The sequence below is a fragment of the Pteropus alecto genome, unplaced genomic scaffold (genome assembly GCF_000325575.1).
Source record: "Pteropus alecto unplaced genomic scaffold, ASM32557v1 scaffold164, whole genome shotgun sequence".
NCBI classification, from domain to species: domain Eukaryota; kingdom Metazoa; phylum Chordata; class Mammalia; order Chiroptera; family Pteropodidae; genus Pteropus; species Pteropus alecto.
Window position 1 is genome coordinate 4,015,191 of NW_006439568.1, and position 20,247 is coordinate 4,035,437.

The following is a 20,247-nucleotide window of genomic DNA, read 5'->3' on the forward strand; positions in this document are numbered from 1 at the left end:
GTAGGGAAAATGGAATGATATTTATTCTCCAGATGATGGCAGTTGATATCACTAGGAAGTAGGGTGCTACTGAACAGTAACTAAACTGATAGTAGGACTTACCTATCAGTGATCACCTTTTGAGACTCGATCTTTAGTTATGTCACTACTCACTGTAGTATGCTTCTTCATGAATGGTTAGGTGGTACCCTTCTATTTTTTAAGTCCTAGTAGATATGCAATAAAGAAAATATGTAGAATCAGAATCTTGGAGCTGTAAGAGACTGCAGAGACCTAAACTCATTTTATATAACATGAAACAGACCTTGAGACTTCACGATATGTTTGAGATTTGCTGACTAGTTTTATAGACATACATATATATACATGTATGTATATATATATGTATATGTGTGTGTGTATATAGAGAGATCAGAGCAGGAATTAGTGTCAAAAATTCAATGCCCTTTTCACTATAATAAATTGCTTCAGGTTTAGCAGGGGAAATCAGCACTAAACTGTAGGATATCCAGTTGTTCTGAAACCGGCAGAAATTTTGTAATTTTCCCATTTAGAAAATGTTTTATTTGGTAATCGTAATAAGTCAGTTGATTTTCTCCTCTTTTAACTTGAATGGCATTTTGAAAATTATATATTTGAAAGGAAATTATTTCTTAGGGATAAAAGCAGTTCGAAATGGATATTAGTATTTTAGTTAATTGCAATCTTATTTCCATTTCAAATATTAATGCTTGACCAATATTCTGACAGTGTTTCGTATATATGACTGATTCTTGGTTCTCTGTTTTACTATTGAGAATTTATTCATTGAAAGAGAATTAGAATAAGAGAATGGGAATCTGGGTTCTAGACCCTGGTGTGTGCCCTCGAATAAATCTCTGGGCCTAAGTGGCTGCATCTTTGGAATGGAGAATTAAGTCAGTATTTCTCAATGGGCATATTGCTGGCATTTGGGCTGGATAATTATCCACTATGAAGGACTCTTTTGTGCGTTGTGGGATATCTGGAATCCCTAATGCCAGTAGTATTTCTCAGTCATCACCGATAAAAACAACCTTGCATTTCTAAGCGTCTTCTAGGGTGACAACCACTAGATGTTGAGAACCACTGGCAGATGGTTTCTAGTCCTTTCAGAAGAATTTTTATTTTGGGAATGATTGAAAGAGGAAAGGATAATGTATTAACTGAAAAAAAAATCTCTTCTTGTTCTTAGTATTAAGCAATTTTATTTTAAAATGAATATCTTCTGGGGAATCTATGTAACCATACCCACAGAGAATAGTCCAAGGTGAATTATTATTTTTTCATAGTTCACTTTAAGTTTTCCATCTGTAATATAATATATTCATGTATAATATAGTTACAGATTTTCTGACCTTAAAGCTATATAATACTGTCTCTATACCTAATAAGTAAAAGTAATAAGATCTATTTTTAAAAGTTGTACTATTGTTTTAATATCTTAGTCTCTTTTTAAAAAGGAATATCATTATATTTAGTAATTATTTTCTTTGTCTTCCTTTGGCATGAAGGAAGGGAAGGAATATAGTCTCTGTGTTAAGTAGTATACAAGTTAGGTAAAATCAACCACTAATCCATGGTATTTGATTATCCAAAAAAAAAAACCCCCAAAACTCCTCGAAACGACAGCTATAGGGGAAATAGCTTACCTCTAGTATTTACTATTTCTTAGGCCAGAGGTAAACAATTAACAGGTTAGTGTATTAATAAGGTTAATACAGGTGATGATTTGTTGGGCACTATCTTTTTCATTACTACTGACCAGCTCCTGTCCTCAATTGTTATGCCACTGGCCTCCCTCAACTCAGGAACTAATTAGTTGTCCTTAGATAAACTGGATGCCAGTTTGGGGTGCCAGAAAGCCCCAAGTCACATGTTCCATTCCCCAGAAGGTTAGTTAATGAGGTGACAGTATTATATGCTCTAAGTATAAATTTTTTGCTACATAATGTACATGTTGCAGGAAAACTTTATATGCTAAATAAAATTTAAAAATCACACTCAAATGCTTTTTTGGGTCTTAGTTAAAGCATGTATTTTTAAAAATAATTTAAAAGTTGTTTTATAATTATAGTCTTCATTTTGAAAGACAAGACCTGCTAATTTAAATTTACTAAGTTAAAAAGTTAAGATCCTTGCTATTTCTCAAAAGTTTTCATCTTTCAATTTTGAATGTCAGTTTTTATAAGTATATTTCTTAGCCATATTAATTTGTTTCTTATGAAAAATACTGCTGTGTAGCTTTATAAACCCCTTTTGGTGCATGTTTGATTTTTTGGCATTTAATATGATTTGCTTAAATTATTTTGCATACAGCATGGTTTGTACTTAAACTTTGTAATTTTTAATGTTTTATATGTTTATTGTAAATTTTACCTTATCCATTGGAACTTTTGGTTCAGTTTTTAAAAGTCTGAGCAGCTATTTATAATGATCAGAAATACATGTAACTGAAACCCATAGTCCCCAAATTGTTGCTTTAATAACAGTGATTTCATCTCTGTTCTATTTATAAATCTCTTTTTAGGTTAAATGTGATTTGTGTTGTCAAGTCTACTTCCTGTACTTTCTTGGGAAAGATGCTGGGGTGGGGCCTGGAGCAAATATTAGGTGGGCAAAAGATCAGAAACTGGATAACTGGGCACTTTTTTTTTTAAAGAGTATTGAGTTATTTATAATTAAAGGAATAGTATATGCATTAAACTGTTCATTAAACTGTTCCTTTTATGTCATCTCAGGGTGAAGTTGCTTTGGTACTTATTAAGTCTATTATAAATGATTTTGAATTTTTCCCTTGATTTGTGATCTTATGTTGATGTTTAATTTACTTCCACAATAACAGACTGAAACAAGCTATCACATTTAGAATTATCATTGCCATAAAAGTATGATAGAAAACAAGACTCTTTTTGGTTTTCAAATTTTCTTTTGTTTCAAGTTTAGATTTATACCTTGTAAAGTATGGTTAAATTTAATGGAATGTTTAGTAATGAAAATGACAAATTATAATCTCTATTAAATAATATATAGAATTCGCTCTCTATATATATCAAGGGACCTAATTCTGTTTTCCAGCACCACCATTGTAAACACATTTTATAATGGAAACTAAAATGAAGAAACTACAGGTGTTTCGCTTGCATTTCTTATACCAAAGTTTTTGATTTTCAATTTAAATACAATATATCTCTTAGTAATTTATTTAAAAAAGAAATACACCGGGCATAGCTTATCCTAAAAATATTCTAGATAGACTTGTTAATGTTTTTTATACAAAAAGTTATTTTTAAAGAGAAATATAATTAAGGGGAGAGATATAGGTTAAATCTTATAATGAACTTCTTAGACCTGTCTTACCTATTTGTGTATTAGAATCTTTTGCCAATTAAAATAACTTTGCAGTTGATTGGGGCTTAGAAAATTTCTTTCAAGGATTTTGTTTTAATGACAGTTTACCTACATTCTGAAAATGGGAAACTATTTTTAGTAGGGTGTAGTATTAAACAAAAATGCAGCAAGATAGGAATAATTTGGCATACTTTTTCTGAGAAATTTTGCAAATTTTTTTAAATCCTTTAATTTATGCCTTTTTTTTTGACTCAGTAATGCCATTTAGGAATCTACCTTAAGGAACTTTCAGAGGAACATAAAAAGATTTAGGTACAAATTTAAATTAGTGTTATCTGTAAATGTGAAAAGGAATAAATATCTACTAATAGGGGATTAGTTAAACTGTTGTACAACATATGATGAAATAAAATATACCAATAAAATGATTGACTTAAAAAATTTAAAGTTAAAGGAAATACCATATAATGCTTTGTGAAAAACGTCAGAATACAATTTTTTCACATCTCCATAGAAAAAAGATTGAAGAATACATCAAAATGTTTATTTCTGATAAATTATAGGTAGTTTTAACTTCCTTTTGTTTCTCTGAATCTCATTAACTTTCTACAGTAAACATGTATAACCTTAGTTGAAAAGTATAACTATTTAGATAAAACAAAGGAATTTAGTATTTAATGTTATTTTCTAATTTTTCCTTAAAAATTTCTCTTAAGTGAAAAAACAAACTCAGCATCCTCATTCTTTTAATATATATAAATATGAATAGATACTTATGTATAAATTGTATATTTGTATGTGTGTATGTAAATATGGCTTATTTAATGTAAGGTGTTTTCAGTAAATTCTGATTGTAGCAAACAATTTTGACTTCAGAGTACAATCAGAGGCCCAGGGCATTGTATAGCTAGGTTGCAGGCAGTTCTGTTTTAAAACTTGCATGTTGTATATTCCTGAAAAGCACAGTTTAAAAGAATTGTCTACATTGCTCTAAGCACTAATATAAAGGGTAAGTTAAAATTTACCTTGTATGTTTATAGCACTAATAAAAATATTTGAATGTATAAGTTATATTTTAGTTATGAAGTATTCTAAAATATTTTAGTAAAAAAACCTAGTAGGAATTTTCCAAGATGAAAGCAAATGTGAACTTTAAAATAGTAATTTTGTTCTTCTATGGTTAGAGGTCATATAGTCATTGCAGTAGAAAAAGCTTGATTGTAGAATTACTGTCCTAAATATATGTCCTATGAAAAGCTTCTCCTTAATCTTATCAATCAAACAACTATTATTATTGGTTACCTTTCAGTATGGGAAAAAGAAAAAATAACTAACTGGAATTCAACTTATTAGAGACTATAGTCAGTTTCTTCCCTCACCAGATGTCATTTGATGTTAAAAAAATGACAACAATAAACAATCGGTTAGGAATTTTTTTTAAATAAACTTTTAGAACATAGCCTGGGATACGGAAACCTCTGTGTCCTACAGGAAAACCTGGGAACCTCTGACACAACTGGAATGATTTCTATTAATTTGGTTTTCTCATAGTGCTGAGAATTGTGCTATGTATTAGGAGGTACCTGTGCACAATGGAGTCTGATACATGAGTGTCAAATTTAGACCACGGGATGGCTAATCAACAAAGAAATGCAGTAGAAGGACTGACAAAACCCATGTACCAGCAACTCATTCACCCAGATCTAGGGAGCCTCTTTATTGTATGGCCTTCTCTGAGGCTCGCTTTAAAAAAATCTCTCTTTTAAAAAAAAAAATCTCTGCATTTGTTCTTCATCTGTTTTTCTTACCTTATTCTGTTTCTCATTTCTCCAGTAATCTTTATCTTCCTAATCTGACTTCCCCCTTTCTTTAAGTGAACACAGTAGAAAACTTAAAATTTCATAATTTATGTAACAAACTATAAAAAGCAGCTGGATTAAATACATTTTTATTCTTGAAATAGGAGGGACAAAAGCCTTAAATTTGTGTTTTCTTCTTACTCCTTTCTGATTTCCTTTTTATGTGACAATGCTTCTTAGTTTTGTGTTCCCCGAATAGATAATAATTGAACATTAAAACAATGATTCTGATGAACTAGAATATTCCAATTCATCAAAGAATTATTTTTTAGAAATTCAGTATTACTTAGGTAGTAACAAGCTAACATTTTATAAGCTACAACAGTCTTCTGGTTACTTTAGTTAATGAGAAAACCAACTGAAGCACCTCATTCTTTATATGTTCTAAAATATTAGAGTTTCATTTGATTAAAAAAGTGAAATTATTTTAAATGTTTTAAGTTGTTTTCTCTAATCTTGGTGGGTTACTGAAGCAAAATAAAATATTGAAAGTGTTGAAAAATCTTATATTTAAAAAGGCAAATGTTTTTCTTTGTTTTTAGAATTTGTAATAAATATCTAGAGGTTTTTGTATAAGGAAAAGGTTTGTCTGTACATTAAAATGATTAAATATATTTAAATTCTCAAGGAAAGATCCGAGGGAGAGATAGTCCCATTTCAAATACTTTTTATTTGATTCGATACAGTATGAATGATTAGTTTGCAACAATTCTCTTATTTACTTGCCTTCCAGCAAAGACTTTTAACTGTAAAATTAAAAGGGAAAAACATCCTATGTCTCATAGATAATTCTTCTAATCTTTATATTTCTAAATATGGAACCCTATTGAGAGCAACTTTTTGAACAGTGAGAAATGTTTAATAAAGGGGGAAATGTAAGGATATGGATGTTAGTTATTTTTTGCCACTACTATGAAAAAACACACTTTAGGAAAGCAGAACATTTATTCAATTAAGGGTTTTCATGTCTGCGTTCATGAGGGATATTGGTCTGTAATTTTCTCTTTTTTTGTAATTTCTTGGTTAGGTTTTGTTTTTAGGATTATTCTGGCCTCGTAAAATGAATTGGAAAGTATTTCCTCATCTTTTATTTTTCTGAAAGAGCTTGTGAGTTTGTGTAAGATTGGAGTTCTTTAAATATTTGATGAAATTCACCAGTGCAAACACCTGAGCCTAAAGGGTGTTTTTGTGCTATGTTAGCAAAGTTGTTTGATAACAGGTTCAATTTTGTTACTAGATAGAGTTATTCACATTTTTTGTTTCATCTTTATGTCAGTTTGGATAGGTTGAATTTTTCAAGGAATTTGTTCATTTCATCTAAGTTGTTGAATTCGTTGGCATAGTTATTCATAATATTCTCTTCTTAATGTCTGTAGGATCAGTAGTGATGTCTCCTCTTTCATTCCTGATATTAGTAATTTATTCTCGCTCTCTCTCTTGATCAGTGTGCCTAGGGGTTTATTAATTTTGTTGATCTTTTAAAGAACCAACTTTGTCTATTTCCTTTATTGTTTGTTTTTTATTTCATTGATTTCAACTCTTTTTGTTATTTCCTTCCTTCTACTACTTATTCATGGTTTACCTTGCTCTTTTTTTCTTATTCTTAATATAGTACTATAGGTCATTTATTTTAAATATTTCTTCTTTTTATATAAGTATCTCAAATAATAAATTTCCCTCCAAGCATTTATTTAGTTGTATCCCACGATTTTTGATATGTTGTATTTTTATTGTTATTCAGTTTGAAGTACAGTTGACCGTTGAACAACGCAGGCTTTAGGGATGCCCCCCTGCTCCCTAGCATGCTGTTGAAAATCTGCATATAACTTGACTTCCTCAAAACTTTGCTAATAGCCTATTGTTGACCAGAAACCTTACCGATAATGTAATGTGTCAATTAACACATGTTTTGTATGTTATATGTACCGTAGTCTTAGAATAAAGTAAGCTAGAGAAAAGAAAATGTTATTAAGAAAATCATAAGGAAGAGGAAATACATTTATGGTATTTATTAAAAAATATCAGCATGAAAGTGAACCTGTGCAATTTAAACACATGTTATTCATGGGTCAACTGTATTTTCTCTTTTAATTTCTTTGGCTCATGTATGTAGAAGATAATAATTTCTAGATTTTTTCCTAGATAACTTGTTATTGATTCTATTTTGGTCAGAGAATATATTCTTTATGATTTTAATTATAAGTTTATTAACACATGTTTTGGGGATCATATATATGGTCTACGTTGATGAATATACCATCTGAAGATGAAAAATGCATTCTATAGTTTTTGGGTGTAGATGTTTAAATATCAATTGGATCAAGATGGTTGATACTGTTCAAATAATTTATATTTTGCTGATCTTTTTGCATAGTTTTCTATCAGTTGCTAAGAGAGAGGCTTTTATATCTCCAAGTAGGATTGAGAAGTTTATAGGTTGGCTGGCAACACATTCTCATAGTTTTAGTTTATCTGAGATATAGTTTGCCTTCATTCTTGAAGTATAATTTTTCTGGATATATAATACTGGACTTAAAGCTTTTTTTTTCCTTTCAGCATATTCAGATAATTGTTCTCCTGTATTTAATGTCTTCTTTTTTTCTGACTGCTTTCATGATATTTTCTTTATTATTGATTTTCTTCATATATGTCTTATTAGAGATTTATGTCCTCTACCAAATTTGGGAAGTTTTTAGCCATTTTTCAAAAATTTCTCGTTCTTTTTTTCCTCATTTTCTGGAACTCCAATTATACATACATTGACCTTTCATATTTAGCCACAGGTCCCTGAGACTCTGGTTTCTTATTTTTCAATCCTTTTATTCTCTATTCTTCAGATTGGGTGATTTTTACTGACTGATATATCATCATGTTCACTAACTCTTTTATTACCCCCATTCTGCTTTTAAGCCTATTCAGTTCATTTTAAAATTTCAGATAATGCAGTTTTCAATCTAGAGCTTCAATATGGTTCTTTTTTAAAGCTTCTATTTGAGTGTATTTTCATTTATGTCTTTGAGTATAATTTTAAATTTTACTTTAAAGTTCTTGTCTACTATTTCTAACATTTTGAGTCATTTTGGATTGGTCTCTGTTGTTTTTTCTCCTGGAAATGGGTCATATTTTCCTCTTTTTTTTTGAACTAATTTTGGATTGTATCCTAGTCATTGCTGTAATTATGTTACAGAAACTTTGGATTCTGTTTTATTATTCTGAAAGATACTGATTTTTGTGTATTTGTTTTAGCAGGCAATTAATGGTTAAGCTTAAACTATAAGCTCTGTCTCTTGGGCTGCATGCAGCTCAAATCTTTAGTTATTTTACCTTCAGCTAGGAATTTTTTGGATTTCCCTATATGGTTCATAAGTCAGCCGTATATATGAACTGAATGTATATTTAGGGCTCCTCCTTTCTGACTCTGTTCTTTCTAGGATTCCCCTCTTAACTTTCCAGTGGCTTTGATTATCTTGCAGCCTATCTATTGATTCTTCCGACCATAAAGATTGAAGATATAGTTGTCCTACATGTTGTGGATTCAGGCCTGCCCTCAGGCCAAAAGCTGCAGCAAACCAGTAACTCATTTAGTTCTGTTCTTCCTTCTAAGTGTTGATTCCTCCCCAGAATCAACCTATTCTGGGTCATTTTTCAGTGCTTTCGGATGGTTGTTTATATTATATTTTAGTCTATAGTTTATTGTTGTTTTGTGCAGAAGGATTGGGTCTAAAAGAAGGTTCAGTATTGGAAGTGGATCTAAAATTTTTTAAGCTAAAAATAGTTGGAAAATATGGTATTGCAAAGTACATTCTTAATGGTCATCTTATTATTTTAAAATAATCAGAAAAGAAGAGAGAAATTATGATGTATGTAAAACACACACACACACACACACACACACACACGAGTAACTGAACTCCAAAGTCTGCTGAATAAAACGTTGGATTACAATATATTTCCAGTGTAAGTATAGGTAGTTTACCTATGTCAAAAGAAAAGTCTTAAGGTTAAGATATATTTATAGGGAAATAAAATTGGTGGGGTTTATTGTGACTGTTTTTTAGGGAGGTCATATTAGCAGCCGTTACATTTTAAAACCTGCATATATTGCTGAAGCCTTGGGCTTATGTCTGAGATTGAGTTCTGTTATGTATTGTACATCTAATGTTTTTTACTTCTGATATATATTTTGTTTTGATTCAGTTAATATAGTAAAGAAGATAACTTACAGTGTCAGAGTCCTCAAAACTATCAACTTATAATTTAGAAAATTTTTCATGGGTACCTTTCAATAAAATTTCCATTTCTAGGAAATGTTCCTTTCATGTTTCCTCTTGTTCCTCCTTAGGTTCTCTGTGAAGCAGGAGACAGATCTGTGCTTTGATTTTACCTTCGTCTCTATGCCAGTGGTTTTCTTCCCTGGTCTCTCTCCTTTCCTTTATATTTCTTTATCTTTCTCTCTTTTTTGGAAAAACATTTTTTTATTAACTTTAATTTCTTAGTCCTTATGTGTAGTTGGAACGAAAGCTTAGGATACTGTATGTATTATGTGATTTTTTTCTCTTTACTGCTACATATTATACATTTGCCTAGCACTTATTCTTAGGACATGTAAAATATTTTAAATGTTTTGCTCAATATGTAGGGAATTTGAAGTAAAACCAAGGACTCTATATACTCTCATTCTATCGGGAAAGTCCTGCTTGTTGAATTTTTAGGTATTTCGAGATGTTCAGTCAGTTGACAAGGACGTCTCCTCACAGTGTTAGAACCGTAGTGATAGTGAGTAATCCCGCTAGCAGATGGTTCTGGTATGTAACTGCTTTTGCATTTTTACTTCACCAGAAAACTCTGTGGACTACAGTAGTATCCTATACTCCTTGTTAAAAATCTGGAAAACTGTTTGCATGCTTTCAAAGTAAATTTTGAGATAATAGTGCTAGGTTCATTATATAAAAGTAAGGACTTAAAAACAAAAAGGAAGAACAAAACTTAAACTTGCATTCTTACAACTTTCTGAATAATATGATAATTGATTAAACTCTAGGTTTTAGTGTATTTCTTATGGTAAAGCCATTATGGTTCTATATGCTTTTTTAGTAAAATAGCATTCACAAATATGATCAATACTCCTTTTTCATATAGCTTATCAGTAGAGATTTATTTGCTCTTTACTTTTTTTAAACTAAATTCTTAAGTTCTTATGTTATCATAGGTTATAAACAAATGTTTTAGAAAATGTACATTGTCTGTAATGTGTTGCCTTGAAAAATCTGGTTGTCTAAATCTTTAGAGTAGAACAGTCTGTGGTGTGAGTTCTTCCCTATAGGTTATCATTATTTCTGTGGATTGAGTGATGATGAAGAAGGTAGGACTCTTAGCCATTTACCATAGCTTACTCCTGTACTTGCACAAATGGTGCGAGAGTTATTGTTATGGGATTAGGTAGATTGCATTTTTTGTAGTAATTGTTAATTTGTAGATTTAATGATGGCACTTGAAGATATTCAATATATATTTGGGAAAACTTTGTGTGTTTATTATGACATATTATAAATAGTATATTGTTACTTGTTGAATAACATCCTGCTTTTTTAGGTCATTTTATTGTGTAAAATATTCTATATTATTCAGTAGTGTAGGTTTCAAAACTAAAAATATTTAGTATGTTATCAAGAGATTATTTAAGGAACAGAACACAATCCAGTGAAGTCATTGGTGTAATACATTTAATAATAGTTTTCCTATTTTTGAAAGACACCTAGGTCTCTTTGAATATTATTTTTCATGTTATCAATATTCATTTGTATGTATATTTCTTAAGTCATGTAGGGTTGCTGTCTTAAAGAAGGGTAGCCGTATTTTTGCAGTGTTTTCTTTTTACTGTAATTAATGTAAACAGGTTCATTATATAGAAGTAAGGACTTAAAAACAAAAAAAAAGCAAATGATTTACTCATTTTTGTTTTATAGCCTTGTAATTTAATCCATACCAAGTAATATTTTCTGTATGGATAATTTGGGTCTATTAACCTAAAGTTAATTTATGAATAAACTCTAATGTTTTCTCACTTTGTAAATCTGCTGGTGTTTTCTTCATTGTAATAAAAAAGAAATCATGCTATAGTAACTAATTCTTGCCCCACACCCTTTTTTTCCCCTTTAGAAAAATTGGAAGCTCCACCACCCACCCCAGGACAGCTGAGATATGGTAATGGTTCTATAATTGTTAAATATTGTGTATCTATCGTTTGGATGTAAAATAACTGTATCATTCATTGATAGTATAAAAGAGTCAGTGAATTAAACTTTTCCAGATAGAGTGGATTATCCTATTTATTATGCTGAAGCAAACAGTTTATAAGCTTGGTTTAACACATATCACAATATTACCAAATTTCTAATATTATTAACCATATGCATTATCGTTTAAATATTTTACCGTCTACAAGTAGAATTATACTTATGGTAGAATTTTGCTTAATTCTTAGGAAAAAGGATATATTTAATTCAGTTTGGATTTAAGTTAGGCAATTGTCAAACTAGAATTTCTAGGCTCAAGGCTAGGTGGAACTGTTCTGTGGTGGAGAAAATACCCCAGGCTTTCTGTTTGTAATAATGAAGAAAGTAAAGTTGATTTAAAACCACCAGGAAGAAGAATCTTAGGATGCTTCTGGTATGCTTTCTTTGTTATGATAGGAGTAAATATTCAAAGGCCAACGCTGAAGTATGTCAAACAGTTTGGGATCTTATAAAGACATTTGAAGAAGAATTATTTAACAGTAAAGTGAATTTGAGTAGGCTGTCAGTTAGAGCTAAATATTAGATGTGATTTGCTAACAATTACTGAGGTACAGAATATTATTTCCCAAAGGAAATTGAAGAAATTACAAATTGGAAGATCATTACATACTGGAGAGCAAACATAATTTTTTTTTAAACTTATTTAATAATTCTTTTTTCTCTCAAAGGTAGAATATAATTTATGTTAGAAATAAGTAACTTTTCCCAAATATCAAAATAGTTTAAGAATTTGTTAAGACTTCTCTTCTTTAGGTAATCTTTCCTGATTCTCCTAGTCTAGATTCATACAGTCAATATCCATAGCACTGTATAATACTATTATCAATTTTTGGTCATATTGAAATTAACTATTTATATGGCTGTGTTATCATACCCAAACTTCTTGAGGGCTGGTAACCAAGTCTCAAGCGCCAGTGGAGTATCCAGTACATGTTAATTTAATTTTTTGAAAATTATATTTTTTTCCTTTGGGTTAACAATATATTTTTTTTTTTTTTTTTACTTATAGGACACATTTATTTAGGTCTAGACATAAAAATATGATATACATTTATTTAAGTCTAGGCATAAAAACATGATATATTTTATAGTTCAAAGTGATTATTATAGCAACGTGCCTTGGTTTTACTAACCAGGTTTTTACTAGGTTAGCAACTGGTCTAATCTTATTTTAATAGCCTTAACACCTAATTTAAGATATTTATAACTGGCCGGTTTTAGAGATGCTGTCAGAGTAACCCCCAAATGTTAAGTAATCTCAAAGGTTTCATAGTTACTTTGCCGTATTACATTTCAAAGACGATTGAGAAGATGATTTGTGGGACCTCTCTCCAGAGATAAATTTAAGTAGTTTTTTCTTCACTGTAAATGTTTGGGGTTTTTTTTTTAGTAAATTTTTAAAATTTCGTTATACTCTTTTGACCTATCAAATTTGTGCTATGTTTTTGGAAATTGGAATTATATATATGTTTTGGAAGCTACTTATTATAAAATTTTTTATGTCTAGTAGATTACTAGACTTAGGCAAAAAGTCAAAGAACCAAAACTAGGCTATTTAATTGAAAAATCCCATTTCATTATGTTCTATTTGATTTTTAACATACTCAACTGCATTTAAAATAATATTCTTTATAATTAAAAAGATGCTGCTTTTTATCTAGAATATTCTTACTTGATAACAAAAAGAAATCTGAAATGACCTAGGATATCTACTATTTTCCCTAATCTTAGTCTTCGATAGTGCTTGTGGGTAGAAGTGCTTTTGTTTTGTGTGGTTTTTTTTTTTTCTGGTGGGGTTTTTTAGACTGTTTATTAGCCTTTCCTGGTTGGTACAGAACTCAATTTGTAGTAATATCAAACTTTCTTAACTTCTGGCTTATATTTTAATTATACTTTCTGTGGACCTAACTAGATTAAAAAAAAGACTCTAAAGTTACTGAAACTGAACACATATAACCAGTTGATTTAAGGGACTATTTTTTGGATATGATATAAAACTCAGAGTTTTGATGTTTATCTAAAAAGAGTCCTCAGTTGAACTGATGTTGACTATACATTGGAAATTTATAGATTAATTGGAATAAAGTCTTTTAACTATCCCCAGCTTTTAATCTGTTTCACAGTCTGCCTTCAGTTCTCTCAGTCTGGAATTCTCTTCCTTTTCAGGTTAGTGGTCCTCAACTTAATTAACTAATATTTATTGAGCATCTACTATGCACTAGGCATTCTGCAATGTGCTGAAGATGCAAATGTGAAAAAAGGGAGGCTAAATGTATAAAAATATATAGGTATTAGTTCTTCCTAGTTACATTTCTATTATCTCAGGTTATTCAGATTATATTATATACTAGGTAGATGAGGTAAGGTGTGCCTTTGGTAAGAATAGGCCAAATTACATTTTTATTTAAATAAAATATTGTTTATAATTTGTGAAAGTATTCAGGGATACTGATGCATTGTGTGGTGGGGGAGACTTTACACACAGATGTCCAATATAAATGAGATAATCACATTTTTCTAATGTTTGTTTAAAAAATTGTTTAGTGAGTAAAAGTGACCAAAGAGCTTTCCTGAAATTTAATTCAAGGAATTTCTTATTATTTCTAATGTGGAAATCAATTTTATGATATCAGTTTTTAGGTATAAGAGAAACAGATTGATGTCAATAGCAATTAAACAGGTAAAACATGGTGTTCATATGTATTTATTTATTTGTTCTACCATTAATTGTATGTAATTCATATGTATATGTGTGTTGCCAGTAAGAAAACACAAAAGCCTAACACAATTGTTTTTACGTGTTATGTGTTTTTATTTTATTTTATTTTATTTCTCAGTATAGCTTCTATCAAGAAGCTAAACTTATAGCAGGAGCAGAATCTTTTGGCTATGGGGAATGGAAAGCAAATTCCAAAGCTTATCAACTCTACTTAAGAGAGATTTTGATCATATGGTCTGTTTTTGTCATTTTAAAATAATAGAAATCTTAAAATATATTTTCTGTTTTTGATGTTTTTCAGTATTCATCCACAATGCGATACCTTTCATAGGGTTTGGCTTTTTGGATAATGCAATTATGATTGTTGCAGTAAGTTCTCTCTCTCACCCCTTCTATTTTGAGTTAATAAAGAAATTTATATGGTTTATATTTTCCTGATTATTGCATATTATAACTATAAAATTATTAATATAATGAAGCTATTTTTTACTATATTTTATGTTAGATTATAACTAATTTTAAGACATCACATATATTAATCATTAAAACTTTTGGTAAAGCATTATCAGTAATAAACATTTATTGAGTCTATAGTATACTGTTCTAGTTTCAAGATTCTTATTAAAGAAAAAAGTATATAAAATTTTCTGATGTTATTTAATTCACATTACGAATTATTTAATTCAGCAGTTCACATCACACATGTTATTTGATTAGTTCCTTATTCAGTTTTCCATACAAAAATGTTTTAAAGGATGTTTCAATATAGTCAATCCAGTTAACCTGAAGATATTTTAAATTTCAGTTTGGAACACTGAATATATACCCCTTCTGTCTTTGTTCCATTGTAGTGTTAAAAAAAATTCTCCTTTGCTGTGGTCATTTTACTGTAAAGGTGTTCCTTAAAAGTGTCGTTTAGCTTCAGGGATGGCTGATTTACCTTTTTACCGTCATGTGACACCTTTTGTTAATGGATACCAGTATTGGGTCTAGATTCTAAAGTCATAAGTAAGCCCATGATTAAAATGCAGGTATTCTGAACCTGCCCAGTGCTCTATCCATTTCTCTTCACTGACTTTACAACTTTTTAAAAATTCTATAAATTCTAGTGATTTTGTAGGAAACCGCTTTAAAAAATGGAATAATTTTAGGATTATTGAATGTGAGGAAAATACATATGAGAGATGCAAATTGTGTGTGTGTGTGTGTGTGTGTTTTGGAGGTCACATGTACTACAGGTGAACATAAATCAAATATTTGGTTTCAAATAGGGATAAAAGGATAATTTATATTGTATAGATTATAAAATTTGCTTAAAGATTATCTAACATTTGTTCATTCAAGAGTGTTTTGGGGTTTTTTTGCTGTATAGTCTTACTTTATGTCCAGATTGATGGAAACAGGTATCCAAAAAGCCTGGCCATTCATCTGGTTGAGGAAACTTACAGGGTAAATTCACAGATAATACTCTAGCATGCAGATAACTGGAAGGTGACAGGCACTCACTGGAAAATTCCTTAGAGTAGTAGGGAAAAAGCCTCTGAAATATGATTTCAAAATGCTAGTGTTTTGACTGATTTCAACATTTTTCTCATATGTATATAGGAATCAAATTGGCATAGTATTGAATGTAAACTATAACTGAAAAATAAAAATAATTAAATTTTAAAAAATCAAAGTGGCCAATTTATATATCTGCGAATGTGAGAAAGTTATTCAACCATTTAGAACTACACTGCCTTTTCTGAAATTGCTAAAATCTGAATTGGTTAGATTATTAAATAGTTAATGTAAATCAAATCTAGTTGTAATGAAAAACCCATTTTGATGAACTTATAACTTGTAGTTAAGACTTGCTGTGTTTTTGAATAGATTGTCTGATTTAAAGTCTCTCTGTGGCAAATATTTCTTTCGATTTTATACAATTCACTCAACATTTTAGATTCTCTCTATTGACAGCTAGTACCTCCCATACTACCATCCTAATAATCTTTTTTTTTTTTTCCCCACCTCAGTAGAGCAGATATTAGATAATTCAAATGCTGAAAGACCATTCTTGCTACAGGGAAGTGTTGAGATGATATATTTTGCATAAAGAGAGACTCAGGTAGATTTTGAAGAGAGATCAGAATAGAGAAATTGGGTAGCTTTTTAGATCTTGAATAAGACCTTCACAGTCTGGTCTTATTTTTTTTGAAACAAATATCTAAATAGAGCTACCAACCCAAACAAAACAAAACACCCACATTCTAGAGTCAAATTATTGTAATATTGTTCACTATTTTGTGCTACTTAGGCCTGTGTCTCAGTATAACTGAGACTGGACTGTGTTTGCAGGCCCCATATGGTTGACTCCAATTTAGTAATATTTGTTTATTACTAGATTATTTTTCTAGTTTACATTGAAATCCAGTTTCAGGGACTTATCACCAGGTTGTTATTTATATAATGCTAAAGTAAATATTTAAACCACTGGCTCAATACCTGATTAAGAGTGATAAGTGTGACAAAAATATTATCCTGTGATAATTGCAGACTAATTCAGGGACAGTGAAATTTTCCAAAGAGGCTTTGTAATAGACTGCTGAGACTGAAATACATAAATGATATAATTAAAGAACCTATCAAAAGGGAAACAAGAGATCATTAGTATAATAAGAAATTCTTTCACCTTTTTAGAAAAACACTGATAGCTTCCTAACGTTGTGGGACAGCTATGCCTTTTGAGATATAGTTAGTTAAGATATTTGCTTCTTTTTTTCTGTCATGCCATAGACATTTGATGTTTTCCTCTTTCTTGTTAGGTGTACTCTCTGGGCTGCTGCTGCCCGAGTTATAGTCATAAAAACAAATTCGTATAACTTCTTGTAATAGATTTGACCTTTTTTGTTGGCTGCTGTTCATACTAAGTTTTTAGTTTCATAGTTTTTTTATTATGTTTTTGTTATTGAGATTGCTTTTTGTAACTGAGTGTGATTTTGGGTTATTGTTCTTATTAGTTAGGATAGAATTTATTAGAATTCTAGAATAGATTAATTGTATTAAGACAATGAACCAGGTATAACTTTAAGACAACTAGTATTAGATTTGTTTATAATTTCTAACCTGTTAACATGAAATTTGACGTAATTAGAAAAAAGTAAAGGAGAGGTTAGTCCATTGCCTTCACATTGACTTTGATTTAATTTGAGGCTTTGTATGCTATTAGAAGGACTTTCAGGTTCCTTACATTTAATCAAATGATTAAGCACTTAAATACTTTTTAAATACATGCATTGCAAGCAGATTCTTCTTGGGTCATTCCTAACGATTCATTCCTGTTAAAGATGCTGTTTTTTATTTTTTAAACACTGTAACTGTCAAACACTTCTCTTCTATGTTAAAGCTCCAGGAGTTTTTTTTGTTTGTTTGTTTGTTTGTTTTTGCATCCATATTTACGGATACACATCTTATTCTTTGTGCCTGTTCTTTTCTTTCATTCTTCAGAAATCTCTTTCTTTGAGTACCTTTACAACCTTATAATTTTAAGTGCCTGGGAGACTTTTGTGTATCAGGCTCTTTGGACTATATAAGAACTGTATTTTAAAGGGATGGAACCAAAAGCCTTAGGGAAAAGAAAGTTGAAAATTTAACTCAGCTTCTCTTCACTTTTGTAAATAATTGAGTAATGCAGTATTTCTACATTCCAGAGAGAGCATTCTTGCTTTTTTTCCTCACAAATATCATTGAGATTTTAAGAATTTCCAAGCAGCAGTATTTAAGAGAGCTTTTGAAAATTAAGTCCATTTATGGCAGCACAATAGATTCTAGAATTTCTTCTTTATTCTAGCATTAGAATAGTTGAATCTTCTTCATTTTAGTTCCTTCTCTTTAAAGTAGAATTAAAAATACGAGCCCCTCTTTTCTTCAGAGGAATGAGATAGATATAGAAAATCTTAAGTTATCTCAATAAATAAGTTCTGTGAAAATACAACAAAACTTCATTTTTGTTGTAGATCTATTGTACTAAATGCTGCTGTCACTTATAAATGAATCATATGGTCTCACTATTTCATGGCTAAAGAACTAAGTGTCATAAGATAATTTTTGAAGTCTGAGCTTTTGGGTCCCTAGAAACTGATTTAGTCCTTTTAATCTTTCATAGACTAAATAACAGTAGTGTAGATATATCATTCAGAATTTAAAATTTAGATGAATTGGTCATCTTTGTGTTCAAAAAGCTTTGAAGTATCTTTCTTTGTGATAGGAAAATACAGATTCTAGCTTCTTAATGATGACTTGTACTGCTGTGTGTGTTGATATTTTTTATTTTTATGAAAGCCTAATTTTAATGAATAAAATATTGATATTTCTGCATATTTTGTGTATATAATTTTGCTGTAAAACATGTTGATTTAACTATTTTATGTTTTTATTAATGTTCTGCTATTCTTTTAAAGTCACTTCAGCTTTAATTTTTAGGATTAAGTTCTTTGTAATCATTTTTCAGGGAACCCATATTGAGATGTCTATTGGAATTATTTTGGGAATTTCAACGATGGCAGGTATTTAATAATAGTGATATTATTCCATTGTTTCTATATAAGACATTTCAGTAGGTTAAGTTTAGAAGAGGATAATTTGAATGAGTTTGCTCATTGTCTATCTCCTATATCCTTTTCCTCTAATTCTTAATTTTGTGTATGTCGTACTTTTTTTTCTGAGAAATTCTAGGTACTTTATGTTAGTTAATTGATAACCGTAATCTAATCTATACTGTTTAAAAAGTTTTTCTCTTAATTCAGTGTTACCCTAAAACCTTTCTGCCCCTTTTATTTATTAAATTATTTATTTTCAAGTTGGGTAGAAAAATCAGAGAAGGAAATACAACACAGAAAACCTAATTTGGTTCTATCTCCTTCTTTCCCCTAAGTTAACACTCTTTTCTTCATAATGTTGAAATTTGGGAGTGGTTCTGTGTTGTGTTTACTATCTGGAACACATGAAGTCAATGAAAGAGACGTTTCTTCTCCTTGATTTTCTTAAATTTCAGAGCTCTACATATGGCTTTTTACTTTTTATCTTCCAAATATCCAAATTCCCTTAAACAAATATTATCTGAAAATTACAGCTACAAAATACTGTAGAGGTGTTTTAAAATTGAAACCAAAATGGAACCTGGATGCCATAACAGAAAAACCCTACTATTTGATGGGGGTAGAATAGTATAATCTCAGGAGAATTGTGTTCTATTTTGAAATCTTGAGATTCAGAGCTATCCAATGAGTTACTTTAGATATAATTGTAATTTGAGAAATGTGGTAATTCTAACAGACCAGTGCTTTATTGATTACATAGTGATGTATTATAATGATTTTTCTGAATTCTATATAATAATTCACTTGTCTGTTTTTTACTTTTTTAGCTGCCGCTTTGGGAAATCTTGTTTCAGATTTAGCTGGACTTGGGTAGGTCCATTCATTTATTCATTTGTGCATATATATGCTTACTTACTCTTTCTCTTATCTATTTTCTTTTAACTGAGAAGCCTTTTAAAAAGGGACATTTATTTGTGTGTGTGTGTTTTAGAACTAAATTTAAAAATTTTGTATTTCTAAGTTAGTAGTACTAAATCTTTGCTGTGCCTCAAATATAGATGCCTGGGTTGTACCCCAGTCGTGTAGAATTAGTGTTTTTGAGGACTGGGCCCTGACATTTGTGTTTAATAATCTTCTCAAGGGATTCTGATAGAGGCAAACATTTTTTCTGAAACTACCATAATGTAAGCAGCGTTCAATATTTATATGTATCTTATAGACATTTCCAAGGATGAGACAGGATTAAAAGTAAGAACCCCTTTTTATTTCTCTACCCTGCCCTCCCACTAAGCCCAGAGATAAGAGATACAGTTCAAATGTGAGGATACTGACTGGGCATGTTTTCCAGAGAGAAGAACTTTCAAAGGGAGTATATGGCCAAAGCATACATGTTTTTTGGGGGCCAGTTTTTGCTCTTTTTACTCCAT

General features: G+C 30.2%; 1 protein-coding gene across 1 annotated transcript in view; it reads left to right on the forward strand.

The window, feature by feature from the left end:
- Positions 1-20,247, forward strand: part of TMEM65 (transmembrane protein 65) — a 40,903-nt gene that overhangs the window by 15,792 nt on the left and 4,864 nt on the right. The window contains exons 2-5 of the mRNA XM_006916568.2: positions 11,388-11,432; positions 14,545-14,612; positions 18,733-18,787; positions 19,648-19,690. Coding sequence (XP_006916630.1) covers positions 11,388-11,432; positions 14,545-14,612; positions 18,733-18,787; positions 19,648-19,690 — 211 coding nt within the window. The remainder of the gene's footprint in view (positions 1-11,387; positions 11,433-14,544; positions 14,613-18,732; positions 18,788-19,647; positions 19,691-20,247) is intronic.